This window comes from Panthera tigris, chromosome D4, assembly GCF_018350195.1.
Source record: "Panthera tigris isolate Pti1 chromosome D4, P.tigris_Pti1_mat1.1, whole genome shotgun sequence".
Classification (NCBI taxonomy): Eukaryota; Metazoa; Chordata; class Mammalia; order Carnivora; family Felidae; genus Panthera; species Panthera tigris.
This window is the reverse complement of record NC_056672.1, coordinates 93,332,473-93,350,452: the sequence shown is the minus strand read 5'-3', so window position 1 is coordinate 93,350,452 and position 17,980 is coordinate 93,332,473. Positions and strand designations below refer to the sequence as shown.

The 17,980-nt window shown below is 50.5% G+C and overlaps 1 protein-coding gene across 12 annotated transcripts in view; it reads right to left on the bottom strand.

The window, feature by feature from the left end:
• The window catches only part of EHMT1 (euchromatic histone lysine methyltransferase 1), a 151,700-nt gene that overhangs the window by 11,816 nt on the left and 121,904 nt on the right, over positions 1-17,980 (bottom strand). For all 12 annotated transcript variants that reach the window (XM_042964405.1, XM_042964407.1, XM_042964410.1 and 9 more), the window contains 6 exons: positions 15,641-15,763; positions 9,077-9,178; positions 7,345-7,449; positions 1,383-1,537; positions 433-600; positions 103-247 (listed from right to left, as the gene is read on the bottom strand). In XM_042964405.1, coding sequence (XP_042820339.1) covers positions 103-247; positions 433-600; positions 1,383-1,537; positions 7,345-7,449; positions 9,077-9,178; positions 15,641-15,763 — 798 coding nt within the window. The remainder of the gene's footprint in view (positions 1-102; positions 248-432; positions 601-1,382; positions 1,538-7,344; positions 7,450-9,076; positions 9,179-15,640; positions 15,764-17,980) is intronic.

Genomic DNA, 17,980 nt, shown 5'->3' with positions numbered 1-17,980 from the left:
TGGAAGACAACTGCTGTAAGGGCCGGGTCTTCTTGGGGAAACATCCGTGGACCCCGGGCCCCAAAGGCCCGCCGCCCCCCCCCGCCCGCCAGCACCGCTGACCTGCAAATGGGTGATGTTTCTGTCAATGTTCATGGGGGACGTCACGCAGTTCTGAGAAACGTATTTATAGTTGCTGGGGCACGGCTCATTGTCCACAGCGTTGACACACGGGATGGGGATTCGCTCATAGCCTCGAGCAATGTCTCTGCCGCCGGAAAGGGGGGACGTTACCTTTCGCGGTGACAAGTGATGCCCCAACAGGGCAGCCGCTGAGGGCTGGGCCAGGCACTTTGCTCTCGGGCCCGGGGACGCCTCAGCTTGAAGAGAAGCTTTTGTTTCAAACTCTTAAACCCCCACGTGTCACCATTTGCCCCAGAACGGCCTCCTCACCTGCTCACCGTCTTCTCCGTCGGGACAGGCCTGTCGGGGGCTGCGTCCCGCAACGCCCGGCTCATCTGCAGAGCGTCCCACACCTGGGAGTTGAGGCTGGCACACTGCAGGGGCGTCTCTCCCTCTTTGTTTTTCAAGGTGACATCTGAATCCCGAGAAAGAAAGAGGCTAAAAGGAAAAATGTAAGCCAACAAAACATTCAGACCTTAATTTAAAGGCATGAGGATGAGATTTATGAAGTGACTCTAGTCAGTAAAAATAGAGAGTACACCACTCATCTCGAAATTAAGCTTTGCTGACCAGAGCTTCTAGAAAGATCAGCCTGACTCACCAGGAATGCACTCCATTACTCCTTCTCCCACATTTACAATCAAAAGTCACCTCAGTTTTCTCGTCAGGAAGAGCGTGTAAGGAACTAAGGACGGTATCTGAGGTCTCCTGGCTTTCCCATTTAAAAGCACGCTCAAGGATGAACGGGTAAAGCACACCCAGGTGGCCGAGGAGACGGTCAGGGGCCGGGAGGTGCTCCGAGGGCCTGATGCGAGTCAGAACCGCACGGTGAGCGGCAGCGCGGTGCTCCGGCCCCCACCACAGGGCAACCCCTCATCTCTGAGCTCCCACTGGGAGCACAGCGGCTCCCTAGGACCCCAACTGCAGCCACGTGTGAGTGACATGGGGAACAGCTCTGGCGAGTGGCGAGCAGCAGCACCGGCACCTCCACCCCTCCTGAGCAGGGCCGGCCCGTCGCCCCAGACCGGAGGTGCCGGACAATTTGACCTAAGCATTTGGGGATTTTTCACAACGATCCTCCCTGAACCGGAAGGAACCATGCTGACTTCAATCGCAGACTGGGAGACTCACGCCTCTGCCCGCTTGGGGAAGGAGCTCCATTCGGAGGGCCTCGCCCACCCTGGGAGCCCTGCAGGGGCCACGGCAGCAGAGCCACTCACAGGACGCAGGCGTAGCGGTCCTCCCTGGCGGCGATGTGCAGGGGTGAGTCTCCGTGCACGTTCACGGCATGCAGGTCACACCTGGCGGCCAGCAGGATCTCAGCTATGTCCACGCAGCCAGAGAACGCAGCCCAGTGTAGACAGATGTTCTCCTCCTGCACAGACAGACAGCGCAGCGCGCCAAGAGGAGGGCAGAGCACCCGTCTGAGTGCCGAGGGCACTTCCTTTTTTGTTTCATTTTTGTTATAAAAGTAATGCACAGTACTGAATATTTTGGAAATTGAATAAAAAAATCATCTGCAATAAGACCAACCTAAACACAACACATTATTAACATCACATTTGGGAGTACTGTGCTTTATCTAATTTTTAAAATTATATTCACTTTGGAATAGAAGTACAATCACAGGAGAGGACGATACTTGTGTAAGATTTGAAAAAGACAAAAGTAGACAAATTTGACCGCATTAAAATTTTACTTCCCGAAAACCTCTACAAAATAAAAATTTTAAATCAAATATGAGAAAAAACCATTTGTGCTGTACACAAGATATAAACGATTTTCAATGATCGCAGCAAGTTTCCTAGGGCACCACACCACAGTTCTGGAAACAAACGCGAGAGGGAGAAAACCGGAGAGCCCGTGCGGAACGTGGTACAGGGAGCGTGCGGCACCGCCGGGAGGGAGAGCGGCCTACCACAGGACAGCCCACGACGGCTAGCCGGCCACACTGGGGACAAGCTAGGCGGCCGCCCCGTGCTCACTGCGGGTGGCGAGGCGCGCCCGCGGCCCTGACCGCCCTGCAGCCCGCTGAGCTCACGCGTCACAACTTATGGAGCCTCTCCTGTAGCGAACCTCTTCCTCGGGAACACAAGGAAGTGAAAGTCTGAGTCTTTTTCTTTCTCTGACTTGGACTCAGGGCTTAACCCTCAGAGGTGGCAGAAACATTTATTGCCCTGGAAGCGCTCTCTGCTCTCCCGGCAGAGTGCGCACCGCTCAAGGGTCCCCACCCCTGGGGGACCCCGAGGTTCTCACAGGAGCCACCCCCAAAGTCAAGCCTGGCTGTTCACTCTGACACCGCCACAGGGGGCTCGGTGGCACCCAGGCAGAGCTCAGCACAGTGCCTGCCCCACTCGGCCCCGTGTCCGCCCTCACGGGGCCGACGTGCTGGCTACGTGACTCTGCACGCCCCATGCCTGGCCCTCTCCTGCCCAGGGGACCCTCTGTAACGCTCCTGTGCTCGCAGACAATCCCCACACTCTGAGTGCATCCAATGCTTTCAGCTCAATGAACTGCAGGAAACATAAAAGTAAAACAGAAACTGTGTGGTCCTCTCAGTTGGCAAATAGCTGCTGGCCCCAGGCACAGGCTTTTCTACGGACTCCTCCGTGATACTTTGTGAAAAGCCGGGATTTGCCTGGGGCTTCCTTTCCTGGACGTTGTTCTGAGTCGCCTTCCTCCCCTCTGATCTTTCCATCTTCCACACATCTGCAAGCTCCAGAGCAAAATGTGATTTCCTTAGGGACCTCTTTTCTCATTCCTTCATCAGAAGGATCTATGATTTTATAACCAGAATTCCATGCTGAGACTGTCCCTCCCACCAAGGCTCCTCCTAGCATGGGACTATGCAGCCCAGACTCACAGAGGTCTGCCTGCTGTGTCACAACAGGCCTGACCCACGTATCTGAAGCGATAGGCGGCACTCTGTTTCTGGCAAAGACAGAGCCAGAGGGACCAGCTGGACTCACCCGCCCGCCTGAGAGAGCCAAACAATCAAAATGTGTGAAATACTGGTTTTCAGATGATGAAGGACTGTATCCCTGAGAAGGGGACAAAAAAGGTGGCCGGGGTTTGCACAGCAGGCTGTGCGGCTGGGAAAGAGGCCTCTGGAGATCTGGACATCCCCACCTTTGACCTCCAGAAGGACACACCCCAAAGCCCAGGCACAGAGGGCTCAGTGCCAGTACCCACACAGGAGAGATGAGCAGCCCTGGGCTGAGATCTGCTTGAAGCCACCTAATAAACCTAGAAAGTAAAACCCAAAACAATCAGACCGTTTCCAAGTAACTACACTGCACACACAACAAGACTCAAGACATTTCCAGGAATAAAGAAATTCGCAGCAAGGTAAACTTCATCATGTCTGGCATCCAACCTAAGGTTACAAACAAAACTTTCAGAGCTGACAACTACAGTGTCTGACAGAAACATACTGGGGGAGATTAACAGCATCATAGGGTGTAAAAAGAAAAAAAAAAGATTACTGAGCTTGAAAACACAGCAAAATTGCAATAAAACCAGCGAAATGGCTTTAAAATCAGCCAAACTGCAATCCTGAGTGAAAAAATTATTTGGGAAAATGAAAAGACCATCGGTGAGCTGTGGAACAATGTCAAACCAGCTGATTAATCACAGAACGGGGGCCCTTATGAAGTGGGGGTGGGCAGAAAAATTACTGGAAGAAATACGGACTGAAAAATTTCTAAATCTGACAAAACTCTAACCTTACTAATCCAAGCTCACTATATACCCTTACTGACCTTCCACGCACGAACACAAGTAACACAAGACACATCCTAATCCAACTGCCAAAATCTAGTGACAGAGAGAAAATTCTAAAAGCGGCCAAAAGAAAACAGATGTGCTGTACACCGAGGAGTAAGGACAAGGCACCCCGAGAGTCCCCTGTGGTAGACCCCTTGGCGAGGATGCAGGCAGTGTGAGGAAAGCATGGAGAGGAGCTGTGAACCACAGATCCACACCCAGCGAAACATCCCCCGAGTGAGGGCAGGAAAAGGGCTCTGCGGGCACTGGTGTCGGGCAGACCAGTGCCCAGGACAGTGAGTGAAGTGAGATGCACAGAAGAAAAATGACCCTGGATCGAAGGACCTAAGCAAACAAGCGGATCTTTGAGACTTTCTTCAGGACAGTGTTTCCCAAATATCTCTGACAGTCTCAACAAAGTACGTACTGTGGCATCAGTACAATGTCTGAGAGCAACAGCATGAGGTTGGGAGAAAGGGGTACACTCGGGAGGATTCCTGTGCTATGCGTAATGTCTCGACGGGCCTCGTGGTGGCACTTTCTCAGCATTGGGAAAGCACGGCAATGGTGTGAGGACAGGCAGGTGTGGACCCCCGCACATGTGGACAAAAGGACAAAAGTCAATTCTGTGGAGAAAGGAGGACTTTCAGCTACACATCCACACACACACGCACATCCACACACAAATACAGAACTCTGATTCACACCTCCTACCATCTATGAAAATGACCACCTGAAACTAAAAACTATTATAGGAAAACATGGGAGAAAGGGATCTGAGGTTAGGCAATGAACTCTTAAAGAGAACACCAAAAACGTGACCTATAAATAGAAAATAATTGGGGCGCCTGGGTGGCTCAGTCAGTTGAGCGTCCGACTTTGGCTCAGGTCAAGATCTCACAGTTCGTGAGGTCGAGCCCCGCGTCGGGCTCTGTGCGGACAGCTCAGAGCCCGGAGCCTGCTTCGGATTCCGTGTCTCCCTCTCTCTCTGCCCCTCCCCTGCTCACGCTGTCTCTCTCTCCCTCGCTCTCAATAAATAAATAAAAATTTTAAAAAAAGAAAATAATTGATAAGCCGGACTTTATCAAAATTAAAAACCATCTGCTTACTTGTTAGGGTTTATAAACCATCTGATACAGAGGACCTGTACACAAAATGTACTAAACCCTTCAAAACTGAAGGATACAACAATAAACATCCCGCTAAAACATGGGCAACAGATGTGAGCAGACCCCTCCCGGAAGAGGACACAGACTGACCATGCTGAGGCCCGGGGAGGGGGAAGGAGCAGCTCTTGGACACTGGGAAGGGCGTGGCCGTTCCAGAAGCTGGGCGGTGTCCTCACAGACGTGAGCACACACACATCACGGGACCCAGGTGTCACCTGAGGGAAATGACAGCATGTGGCCATGCAAATGTGTGGCCTGCCTGTGTGCGTGTTCACAGCGGCTCCACGTGTGAGAGCCAGACCCAGAAGACACAAATGTCCATGACCGGGTAAGGGACGAGTGAGCTGATCTGTCCACACGACGGAACACTGACCGCCAGACCAACGCTGCCTGAGCAGCGTCCACACCGCAGGGATCTACCCACGGAACACCAAGCTCACAAAGAACCCCCACGGGACAGAAAGCGGTGCGGGCGGCTGGCTACAAAGCAGCAGCAGGAGGAAACTGGGAAGGAGTGTCATGCACTGGTGTGGCTGTGGTGGACTCTGGGCTCACAAGCATCTATTTCAGGTGTACGTGTCACTGCACACCTGCCACAGTACAGTCTGCCGCTAGCGCGACGATGAAACTGTCAAGGTGAAACGTGGTTCCGTCGTCATGTGGCCCACAGACACGCAATCCGTCAATTGTTCTGACTCCTGAGGACCGCCAGCAGCACCAGCACTGACACCCGCTGGACTCTGTGAAGCCGTGTGCTGCCCACACACCCGCACCCCGACCCCAGACAGCTGCACGAGGGGCGCCATGCCCAAGGACACACGGCTGCAACTGCCCTAACCACGTCACAAAGCATCAGCAGGGCAGGTCGCGACTGCTCTCTGCTGCGGCCACAAGGGACCTCCCCACACCCCTTCCCTTTATCCTCACCTTCCAGTCCCCGGTCCCTTTCAGGCGGTGTCATCGTACCCACACCAGCTCTGAGGACACGAACAGAAACACCCCGCAGCCGAGCCACGCGCTGCAGGCCCAGATCCCGGCCTGTGTGCCACGTTTCTGGGCAGGGTGAGACCCGCTCACAGATGCAGGAAAGGGTCCCAATGCTGAGCAGCCACAATGAGAGACCAGGTGGTGCTCGCTGCTCCCACCCCTTCTTCAAGCGGGGGTCTAGAGAGCCCTGTCCCGCTCAGGGTTCAGAACCGGAAAAGGCCACCTGCCTCCCTACCTTGGACTCTCAGGCTCCACGCTGACTTGCACGCTACTGAACGGTGTGCTTGGAACAATCAACTCTTACTGCCAACCTGCTTTCTTATTTCATTATCAGTTTAATGAGTCTGTGGCTAGACTTTCTATTTATGGCTTTTGGTGACACTCTGTAACAGTGGACATAGCTCTGCAGGGCGCACTGCGTCTGTCTGTTCTGGGAACCCTGTCCCTCTGCCTTGCTCCAGAGCAGGTCCCCGGTGACCTTCCCAGAAATGCCCTTTTAAATTAACTGGAGTTGGGGCGCCTGGACGGCTCCGTCGGCTAAGCGTCCGACTTCGGCTCAGGTCATGATCTCGTGGTTCGTGGGTCTGAGCCCCACGTCAGGCTCTGTGCTGATAGCTCGGAGGCTGGAGCTGCTTCAGATTCTGTGTCTCCTCTCTCTCTCTGCTCCTCCCCCACTTGTGCGTGTGTGCCCTCTCTCTCTCTCTAATATAATAACTGAATAAACTTAAAAATACATTAATTAATTAATTAATTAATTAATCGGAGTTGCCTGCTGACACACAGGCTGCCAGGAGGTTACTCCCACAGGGACTGGTGAGTCTTCGGACCTTGGCCCCAAGCCCCCATTTTCTGAGACCAAACCTGTCCCACAAAACCAGCCTTCAATACCAGCACCTTAGCTCTCGTGGTCTGAGTGCATGGTGGCAACCACAGAATGAGCCGGCGCTCACACATCTACCTGCACAGGGATGGTGTGCACCCTGGGCTCCTCGATCCAGGTGCGCCTCTAAATAGGCAGGTACCACCCACAGGCAGGTCTCAGGAACCTCCGCCCCTCAATCTATACCCAGCAACTGGCCAACACACAAAACAACCTGAGGAAACCACAGTGGGTCCAGGGGCCACTGAAAACATGGAAAAAGAGGGCAGAGCCTTGGTCAGGTTTCCAAGAAAAAGAACCTTCAGCTGTCAGCTCTGCACGCCCTGGTCTCTCCATCCTCCTCCAGGACCTGCTTAGGACCAGCGAAACCCAGAGACTCACGTTGTCCCGGATGTTGATGTCAGACCCCTTGGACAGCAGCAGCTTCACGAGCTCCACATGCTTATACTCAGTGGCCCAAATCATGGGTGTCCAGCCGCCATCATCCTAATTTCAAAAAACAAACAAAACAAAACACAAAGCCCTACAATTCACCACAGCTCCCAGAGACAAGTTACATGAAGAGCAGTCTCACTGAGGACCTATAAGGCGGCCCCAAGAGGCGGGAGCCAGACCAAGTTCCCATTTTCTTGGTGAGGAAGCCAAGGCTCCGGGTATAGCCCCAGACATCTCAGTGGGTGCAAGACGGAGCCAGAACCACCCAGTGTGACCCTCACAAACCTCTGCTCTGAGGGGGACAGATGGTTCTGCGGGACCTCGCCCCTCTCCAGCCTGGAGGACAGACACTGCCAGGACAATACCCCGCACACCTGAGTGCACCTGCCTGGATCCCTGGACCAGAAACACCGTTGACCAGACCGACCCTCAGAGACCAGAAGTCTGGTTGGTGGGAAGTGCTGGCCCTAGTGACACAGACCCCAAGGAGGAAGCAAGACCAGGCTGCCAAGGACTGCGGACGGAAAGCAATCCAAGCCCAGAGACTGATGGAGGCTGTGCGCAGTTCTGGCTTCCTCCTGAAGGGCAGACGGCAGAAAGTCTTCGCAGACTGACCCCATCTGTAGGGTCCACCGTGGTTCTGACCAGTCGGCTTTCTACCACTCCACCCACCCAGGCCTGTCTCTCCTTACTCAGTTGGTCATGGGTAGTTTTGTTTAAACCAGGAAAAGCAAGTCCTCAGGAAATGCGTATCACGCTGCCAACTCATGGTCTGGTGGCAGAAAGCTCAACCCTCCCCAGCACCTCTCAAACGACTCCCTGCACGCCCCCAGCTGCCACATCTCTCTGGCAGATATGCAGCTTCCATGACTGTAGCGAGGCCCTCCCTGCAGGCTGGCTGTGGGCACCGCCTGGGCACTGGGGACACCGCAGGGACAAGCTGGCCTCGTGGAGCCAGCCCAGCCCAGGAGAGGAAATGTTCAAAACCCAACCAAATGGGAGGCAGAAAATGAAACAGCGTAGGGGTCTAGCCCGTGGACCCTGTGAGAGCAGAGGTGGGCCGTGAGGCACATGGCAGGGAACCACATCTCTAGGCCACTGGGGAGGGTCTCTGTCAGGCTGGCTTGCAGAGAGCTGGGCTGGAGGCAATGACACTCCTAAAAGATGGGGCAGAGCCTGTATGCCAAGACAGCCTTCCCAGAGCCCAGAGTCAAGTGGGAGGAGAGGGGTCTGGGCCCCAGCAAGTGGGAGGGAAGCTCCCTCAATGCTCTCCCGAGTCACTCACTCACTTGACACACATGGGACCTCCTCAGGCCAAGGACTACTCGTCACGCAAAGACCCTGCCCTGGAACCCTGAGAGCCACTAGGTGGGAAGATGGGCACGACGGGAGGGAGGGCACCCGGCATACAGGAGGTCAGGGACCCCACTCAGTGGTGACCTGTTCACCCAGGCCAGGAGACTACGGTGGCCCAAGAGGTCACTGCGGGATGAGCTCTCAGAGTAACCAGTGGGCGGCCTGGGGAGGCGGCAGCCAGGGTGAGTGAGGCCAGGCCTTCCGAGGCCTTGCAAGGGGGGCCACAGAAAACAGGCAGGGAGCCAGGACTGTTACAAAGGAGACTGGGGTCTCTGGCCAACCAGCCAGGTAGAGCGTCGGGAAGTGGAGGACGTGGCTTTACCTGACAGTTGACGTCCATTTGTCCATTTGAAAGCAGATACTGAACCACATCATAGTGGCCTTTCTTGGCAGCAAGGTGCAAACAGGTGGAGCCCTCTGCATCCTGCAACACAAATGCCATTTAGATCCAGAGAAATCACATGACTTACAGCGTGCCAGGCCCTGAGCGCATGGCCACAGTGAACCTTCATTCCCCACAGGGGGGGAGGTGCCGTCTAGAACGATAAGGAGCCCAGGCAGAGGAGGGTGGGGTTGTTTTCAGAGGTTGTACCACTGGGGTCCAGACCCCGAGCTTCTGACGCCGATGGGACGGGGCCTCAGGTGGCAAAGGGCCTTTCACTTGCAGACAGCCTGCAGGCACACATGTGAACCGCTGTCCCTCCCTTTCCTTCACGGTCTGACAGGCCGTGGCACGCCCCAGGCTTCTCCATGTGGCCAGGTGCGGTGACCTGTCCCTCTGTTCCAACAGGGCCCCTGGGACTGTTTCAAGCCACTGCACTCCTCACACGACCAGAGGGCCACAGTGCCCATCAGGACCTCTACAAGAAATGGTTGCCACTGCACGTTTAAAGCAGTGCTAATGAGGCAGTAATCACTGTCTGTACGCCACAGGATTAAAGATAATAAATGGCAGGGAAGAGCAGGGGCTCAGAACAGGGGCAAAGCCTGCCCTGCAGCCCCACACACGTCCTGGTGGCTGACTGAGTGCGTTCTGTTTCCTGAGGCTGCTTGGGCACGTCTCCCTGTTAGCTTTCAGCTCTGCTTCCTCAGGCATGCTAAATATATCCCATTAATTGAACTACCTCGAAACAAAACAAAAGCCACCCACCACTGGAGAGGAGAGGTCGGACTCAGGAAGCTCCAGGAGAGACTCGGGGGTTCCGGGAGGGCTGGGGGACCATTCATGCCCCGTCTATACAGCCAGGCTCGGTGCCAACCTGAGGTAGCATCTTTCACAGATGGATCCCTCCTGTGCACGCACCTCAAGGACCCACGCGGACACACTCCCACCGTCTTCTCCTCACGGGCCCCTCTGCTTCTCTCCCCACCGGCTCCCATCTTTCTATTGACCATGTTTCCTTATTCCCTCTTTCTCTCCGTTTCTAACCCTAAGAGCAGTAATCCTACATTTTCACATACATATAATACACACTTCTTATCAAGACTGAAGTTAATCAGTAAACCCACTTTTCTCAAGAAAACCCACACAGTCCAATCCTGTGATTACTGGTGTTTAAAATTTTAATTGTATGATAAACACAAAAACGTATGGTTGTTGGCTTCAAAGGCTTGCCTTGTTCTCAAGTGTTCTGTTTGACTTTGTGCTCTTTAAAGATGCACTGAGATTGCAAAACCGTCCCCTGTTCACACATCCTGGGGGCGGGGGCACACGCCCAGCAACAGGGATGCAGGGGGCGCTGTGGCTCCTCTGGGCGGTCCAACCTTTGAGCACCACCACATCCAAGGGCTACACAACAGGGTCTCAGGCTTGTTTTCAAAAGGCTGAGCGCCTTCCGCGTGTTTGCTGGTTACTCAGACTTCCTCTTCTGAGGACTGCCGCTCATTCCTTGCCTGTTTTTCTTTTGGATTCTTTTATTTGTAGGACTTCCTTATAGTTTTGGATATGAATCCTTTGCCAGTGTGCTGCAAAATCTTCTGGGCGTGTGTAGCCTGCCTTTTGTGAACTTTGTGACATCCTGTTGATTAGAAATTCTTAATTCTAATGCACTTCACTTTACCATTTTTGTACTTTTCTGTGTCTTAAGATACCTTTCCCTATGCTGCAATCACAAAGATAATCTTTTCTCTTATAGAAGTTTAAAAATTTTTCCTTTTGATTCTCACATTTACCATCTGCATGATCTACATTCTCCATCCTTTTTATTTCCAGCCGTGCCTCCAATAACGCAAGCACCCTGCAGCAGCACACAGCTGGTCCTGGTGTGTTCAGTCTTCACACGTGGTGTCACCACGGACAGGGACAGGGCTCCTTGTACCATTGGTGTTTACTCCTCTTCTCCTGCCTGTAGTTATACAAATACTGCTCAGGATCCCATCTTACCGCCTCTACTCGATTTTCGTAAATTGTCCTTAAAGCTGTTATTTCTTGTAAATTATTTTCTTTGTGCTTTCTCTGGGGATGACGATATTATTCTCTTTATCGGTCACCTTGGATTCATACCTACTGCCTCCCACAGCAGAAACGACAGCCTGACAACAGCAGGGCTCCATTCATGGCTCTTGCTTGGTGCTGTTGGTGGCATACATTTTACTTCTAAACTGGTATGAACTGCACCTTGTACAGATATTACTTCTGCTTTAAATAGTCTTTTATCTTCTAGAAATTAAAAAAAAAATTAATGTTTATTTTAGAGAGAGAGAGAGAGAGAGAGCACAAGAGAGAGCGAGAGGGAGAGCGTGCGTGTATGCAAGCAGGGAAGGAGTAGAGAGCGGGAGACACAGAATCTGGAGCAGGCTCCAGGCTCCGAGTTGTCAGCACAGAGTCCAATGTAGGGCTCGAACCCACGAACCGCGAGATCACGACCCGAGTTGAAACTGGACGCTTAGCCGACTGAGCCACCCAGGCGCCCCTATCTTCTCGGAAATTTAGAGAAAACAACAGTCTTTCCCAGGGGCGGTTCCTGGGCTGACTCCCGGGCTTTCCTAACCCTATTTGGGCAAATGTACCAATAAATCCTATCAGCTTTTGTTCAACTGGGAATGTTTTATTACACAATTCGTTTGCAGGGAGACTTTTACTGGATGCAGTCTTCTGGACTGACAATTTTTTGAGCTTTCTACCCCATCGTTTCAGATGAGAAGTTGGTGGCTCGCTGTGACACTGCCCGCCTGCATGTAACGTGCTGTTCTTTAGCTGCCTGTAAGATTTTCTCCATTCTCAGTTGTCAACAGTTTTAACCACACTGTGCTTAGGTGAGGTAGTCTTTGAATTTACCCAGTCTGGGGTTTTTTCAGCTTCTTGGATCTGTAGATTGTTTTCTTACCAAATCTGGCAAGTTTATGACCATTTTTTTCCCGACATAATTTTTTTCTACCAGGTTCTCTCCTCTTTCTGGGACTCCAATTACATATCAGTTGGAAACTATCCTACAACCTCTTCTTCAGACTGAATAATTTCAATGATCAGTCTTCAACCTCAGTGACCACCTTCTTACACTACACCCAATCTATGGCTAAGCTCGTCTACGAGTCACCCACTTCAGATGCCTGCTCCCCTCAAGCCACAGATACTTCTCCAGTCCTTGTCTACAGGCTCTTGCTGCTTCTGTAAAGCCCTGAACACTAACCTCTTGCCTCTGCATTGGTGCTTAGCTTGGGCGCTGGCTCCTGTGAACCCATCAGAGAATGAGGTAAATGCGAGACTCACCCACCCATCATAACACAGAGGATTAATTATAGCTATCTACAGGGGCGCCTGGGTGGCTCAGTTGGTTAAGTGTCTGAGTCTTGATTTCAGCTCAGCTCATCATCTCACAGTTCATGTGTTCAAGCCCCACGTCGGGCTCTGCACTAACAGTGCAGAACCTGCTTGGGATTCTCTCTCTCTCTCTCTCTGCCTGTGCCTCACCACTCCCTCTCTCTCAAAATAAACAAACTTAAAAAAATTAAAAAATAATAAAAATAAAAATAATTTTTAAAAAATAGCTATCTATATTTATACAATAGTAGTTTCCAGATTGCAAAACCACCAAAAATAAAGCAAACGACTTTATAAACATAAGCTGGAAAAAATATTCGTAACATATGAATAGCTATACACCAAAGTGTGCACTTTAAGACAAGTGAATTAAAATAGTAAAAAAATAAATTTCGTATATCAAACCATTTTCGTATATCAAACTGTTAATTAATATTTTTCAAAAAAATCTCTAATAGTCGGCATTGGTAAGAGCAGACAGGAGCGAGTGCTCACATACTCTCGGTGCCCTTCAGAAAAAAATATAAAAAGCCTTAAAAATGATTATATATTTTGATCTAACAATTCCACACCCAGAAATATGTCCTAAAGAAACCAAACATGTACCAAAACTTAGCTAAGAAAACGTTTTACTGAAGCACTGTGTATAATGGAAATTCAAAACTAAATATTAGGCAATAAGTAAATCTGACTAAAAACGATACCATTATGTTACATCATGAAATACAATGACAATATAATATGAAATACAATGCAGCCACTTAAAATAATGTGATAAGATAATATTTAATGACAGAAAAATAGTGATATTTGATGGAAAAAGGAAGCTGATAAATTACTATCAACAGTGTAAGTTTTTTGTTGGGAAATTGTGTGACACTGTGAAAGACCATGAGATCGTTTTTATAGTTTTATCGTGGCTCTAAACAAATACATGTGTAGGTACACAACATAAAACTTGTCATTTTAGTCACCTTAAAGTGTACGAGTCAGTGGTAGCGTGCCACCGTGGGTGCGGACTCTGGAAGGAAGCGTGGGGTCCACTAAGAAGGGACGCCCGCCCCGCCCCGCCCCGCCCCGCCCCGCCCCACCCCTGGCCCCGCCCCCGGTATCCTTTAACTTACTTCCAGCGTCTAGATTTGATGATCCTGGGTCCTCACAGGAGTGGATCCTACAGGATGAGGGCTGCTCTCACTCAGCACGACGCTGGTGCTGGGACTTCCTTCCCATTCGCAGCTGAGCGAACCCCCACGATGCACACAGACCACTTTTCACTAACCTGTCCCCCTGCAGGGGGACACCTTGGCTGTTTCCACCTTCTCGCTTTGTGAACAATGCTGCTGAGAACATGGGGGAGCAAACACTGATTCATGCACCTGCTTTCAGTTTCTTGACTGGAACAGCTGGATCACATGGTAATTCTACGTTTAAGTTTTTGAGGATCCGCCACAGTTTTCCACTCAGCTGCACGATTTTACCTTCCTGCCAGCAGTGCACGAGGGCTCCAGTTTCTCCGCAACCTTGCCAGCACTTATTTTCCGTGTTTAGATAATAGCTGCCCGAAGGGGGTGAGGTGACTCACTGTGGTTTTGATTTGCATTTCCCCGATGACTGGTGATGCTGAATATCTTGTTGTGTGCTAACTGGCCATTTATAGAGCTTCTTTGGAGGAACGCCTATTCAAACTCCTTGCCCATCTTTGAACTGGGTTGGACTTTTGTTATTGGGTGGTAGGAGTTCTTTATATATTCTGCATAGGAATCCCCTATCAAGATTTATGACTATTTTTACCATCCCGTGAGTTGTCTCTTCACACTTTGGGATAGTATCCTTTGACAAACAAAATTTTCAATTTTGATGAAGTTTATCTATTTTAATTTTATTGTCTGTGCTTTTGGTGTCACATACAAGAAATCATTGCCATATCCAATGAATGTTGAGAAGATTTTCCTCTATCTTTTCTTCTAAGACATTTATGGTTTAAGCTCTTACATTTAGATCTTTGATCCATTTTGAGTTAATATCTGAAAACAGTCTAAAGTAAGGGCCCAACTGCATTCCTTTGCATGTGGAGGTTCCCTTTTCCTGGCACCATTTGTTAAAAAGATGGCCCTTTCCTCCCACTGAGTGGTCTTGGCCCCCTCCTAAAAATCACTTTATCCATTTGAGGGTTCGTTTCTGGGCCATTCTGTCTTCACACCAGCACTGCGCTCTGTTGATTACGGTAGCTCTGTAGTAGGTTTTGAAGTCAGGAAGTGTAGGGCCTCCAGCTTTGTTCTTTTGCAGGGTTGTTTTGGCTGTTCAGGGTCCCTTGAGATCCGCAGGAGTTTCAGGACGTGCTTTTCTATTTCTGTGAGAAACTCGTTGGGATTCTGACAGGGATTGCGCTGGATCTGTGGTTCACTCTGGGCGGTACTGGCATTGTGACAATATTCACTCGTCCAACCCATGAACGCAGGACATGTTCCCATGTTCTTAAGTCAATTCTTTAATCTCTCTCAGCAATGTTTTGTGGTTTTCAGTCTATAAGTCTTTCGTGTCCTTGGTTAAGTTTATTCCTAGTATTTTACTCTTTTTGATGCTGTTATAAATGGAATTGTTTTCTTAATTTCCTTGTTGGATAACTCATCTCAAGCGTATAAAAATATAACTGATGTTTCTGTATTAACTTTGTATCTTATAACTTCTCTGAACGCATTTGTTAGTTCTAGATTTTGGATGGGATTTTAGGGTTTTCTACATATAAAATCATACCATTTACGAACAGAGATCATTTTACTTGTTCTTCCCAATTTGTATGCTCTTTTGGAGTGGGGTGTCTAACTGCTCTAAGTTAAAGTCAGAAGAGGAAAAGCGCACAAAATGAAGGAGGGAGAGACTGGGCACGGCAGACTCCTTACTAGTTGCTGCGACTATCGCCAGGCACAGCACACCCAGTGCTCACTAGTATTCTCCCAAATAGACCCGTGACCACGCAAGGAGAGCAGACAACTGCTTCTGGACTACCAGGTGGACATCTGCCGGCTGCCAATTCCTGAAGCTGCTCCAACGAGGAACCGGCCCCGGCTTAGCTTTATGAGAAATTTCGACACAAAACTGGAAGGGGATTCAGACCAGGTAGCGTACCTTCGGGTCCACGAGGGCGCCGGCCTTGATGAGGTACTTCACTGCATCCAAATGGTTGTTCTCTGCCGCCTCCATCAATGGGGTCCTCTGGTCTTCTGAGCAGGTGTCAATGTTTGCGCCCGCCTGGTGACACAGGACAGTTCAGGTGTGGGGGAGCCGCCACGGTAGCCCCCACCTGGCTCACATTCAGACACTTCAGACACTTGCAAGTGCTAAGACCTCGTGAGCTACGTTAAAACATCATTTCTAATGACCAACTATAACTGAGTCTTCAGAACCGAATTCAAAGACATGATTGTCCTATTATTGCCAAATCTTTAGTTCAAGAAGAGCATTTTCAGGGCCCCTGGGTGGCTCAGTCGGTTGTCTCTGACTTCAGCTCAGGACACGATCTCATGGTTCATGGGTTTGAGGCCCAAGTTGGGCTCTGTGCTGACAGCTCAGAGCCTGGAGCCTGCCTCGGATTCTGTGTCTCCCTCTCTCCCCTGCTCGTGCTCTGTCTCTCTCTCTCCCACACACAAATAAACATTTAAAAATTAAAAAAAAGAGCATTTTCATTTCCAACCAATTTGATAGAAAATGTTTAAAGCACGTTAGTGACAATACCTTTAGAAATTAAAAAGAAGTGAAAACCTTCTAAAGTAGGCAAAGAAGGGATGTGGAAGGGACCGCTCAGTGGGGCTGGGCCAGGAGGCAGGCCGTCAACTGGCCTACAATGACCAAAGGACACTCTGGTTCAGTGACCTCTTTCTCTGGCTGTTTTAATGCTTCCCAAACAAAATAAGCAGAACCAAAACTGATCTCCAGGAGTATGTATTCTGAAGCAATTTCTAATTCTCCCAATAGAGCATGTACTTGGAAAACTAATGAGCTAGCAAGTATACATAGATAAACTTCAGTCTGTGTGAAACTTAAGCCCCCAACTTTAAAATAGGTCGTGTGCTAGAAGCAAATCAGCTATCTCACAACTGAAACCTTTCTTCCCCATAGGGGAAAAACCTCCACCTTCTTAAACTGACATACCAAAAGCTAGTATTTAGTTTATAAAATAAATACTTATTAGGAGAAGGCTAAGAATAGTATTGTTTTTGCTGTTAGCAATTAAAAACAAAAATAACAAAATGAGTGGGGCGCCTGGGTGGCTCAGTCAGTTAAGTGCTCGACTTCAGCTCAGGTCATGTCTCACAGTTTGTGAGTTTGGGGCCTGTGTCGAGCTCTGTGCTGACAGCTCAGAGCCTGGAACCTGCTTCAGATTCTGTGTCTCCCTCTCTCTCTGCCCCTTCCCCACTCCCGTTCTGTCTCTCTCTTTCAAAAATAAACATTAGAAAAAAATTTTTTAAAAATGAGTTAAGAAATTTTTAAATAGACCCAGAGTGTTGCACAGGGAAACCAGCGAGCTGAGGTGACTCAGGGAGCCTCGAAGGAGACTTCTGCCAAATTCCAGAGGGCAGGATGGGGCTGTTGGCCACAAGCAGAGTTGAAAGTCAGGGATCAGAGGACCAGGCCCTCCCTGAGATTTCAGGGGCAGGTCTGAGGACTCACAACTAGTTCCCGGCACGATTGAGCGAAAGGAGGAGCAAAAAGTGACCAAGCCCACACACAAGCACACAGACCCTCACTGGAACACACAATCCAGAACCGACACCACGCCAGTCAGCCCAGAAAAAAGTGATCATCACCAGGAAAAGGTAGGGAAGACCGCGAGACAAAGGGAGGAGACAGAGAAAAGAGAGTCAAACCAGGAGATCCCCACGTGACTGACGGGATTCCCCCAGAGAGAATGGTGAGAACAGGGAAGCAGGTCCCCAGGGAAAAGCTCCAGTCCATCCAGCAGGACGGACTTAGTTTAAGCTCCAGGCCAGACACACCAAGTCCAGGCAGATCCCAACCCCCACCCCTCTTCCCCAAAAGGCCCCTGTGAGAGCGTGCAGAATGTGCAAGATCCTGTGTGGGGGTGTGCATGGCACACCCCCATGGCAGTCCCTAGGCTCAGGGGTCAGTGCAACAGGTGTGGCTCTGTCCTTCCCCTCCGGGCTCTGTGACTGTTAGAACACCCACCTTTCTGTGTTAGAAGACACCTCATAGGCTCATGGCAGTAACACTAACACATGAAGGACAGGGCGACAGGCACCCAGAGCTGGGGAGCAGATGGAGGTGGCCTGTCAATGGGGACACACACACCTGGACCCAGGACAGGGCAGCTGCTATGAGTGCCCAGTGGCAGGGGTGCCCACACTACGGACGTCCCCAGTGCTGGCACTGGAGCTCTCCGTCTGCACCCAGCACAGCCGCCCCGAACACGCAGCCCCCGAGCTTGGGAGGTGCAGCTGAGGCCGGAGG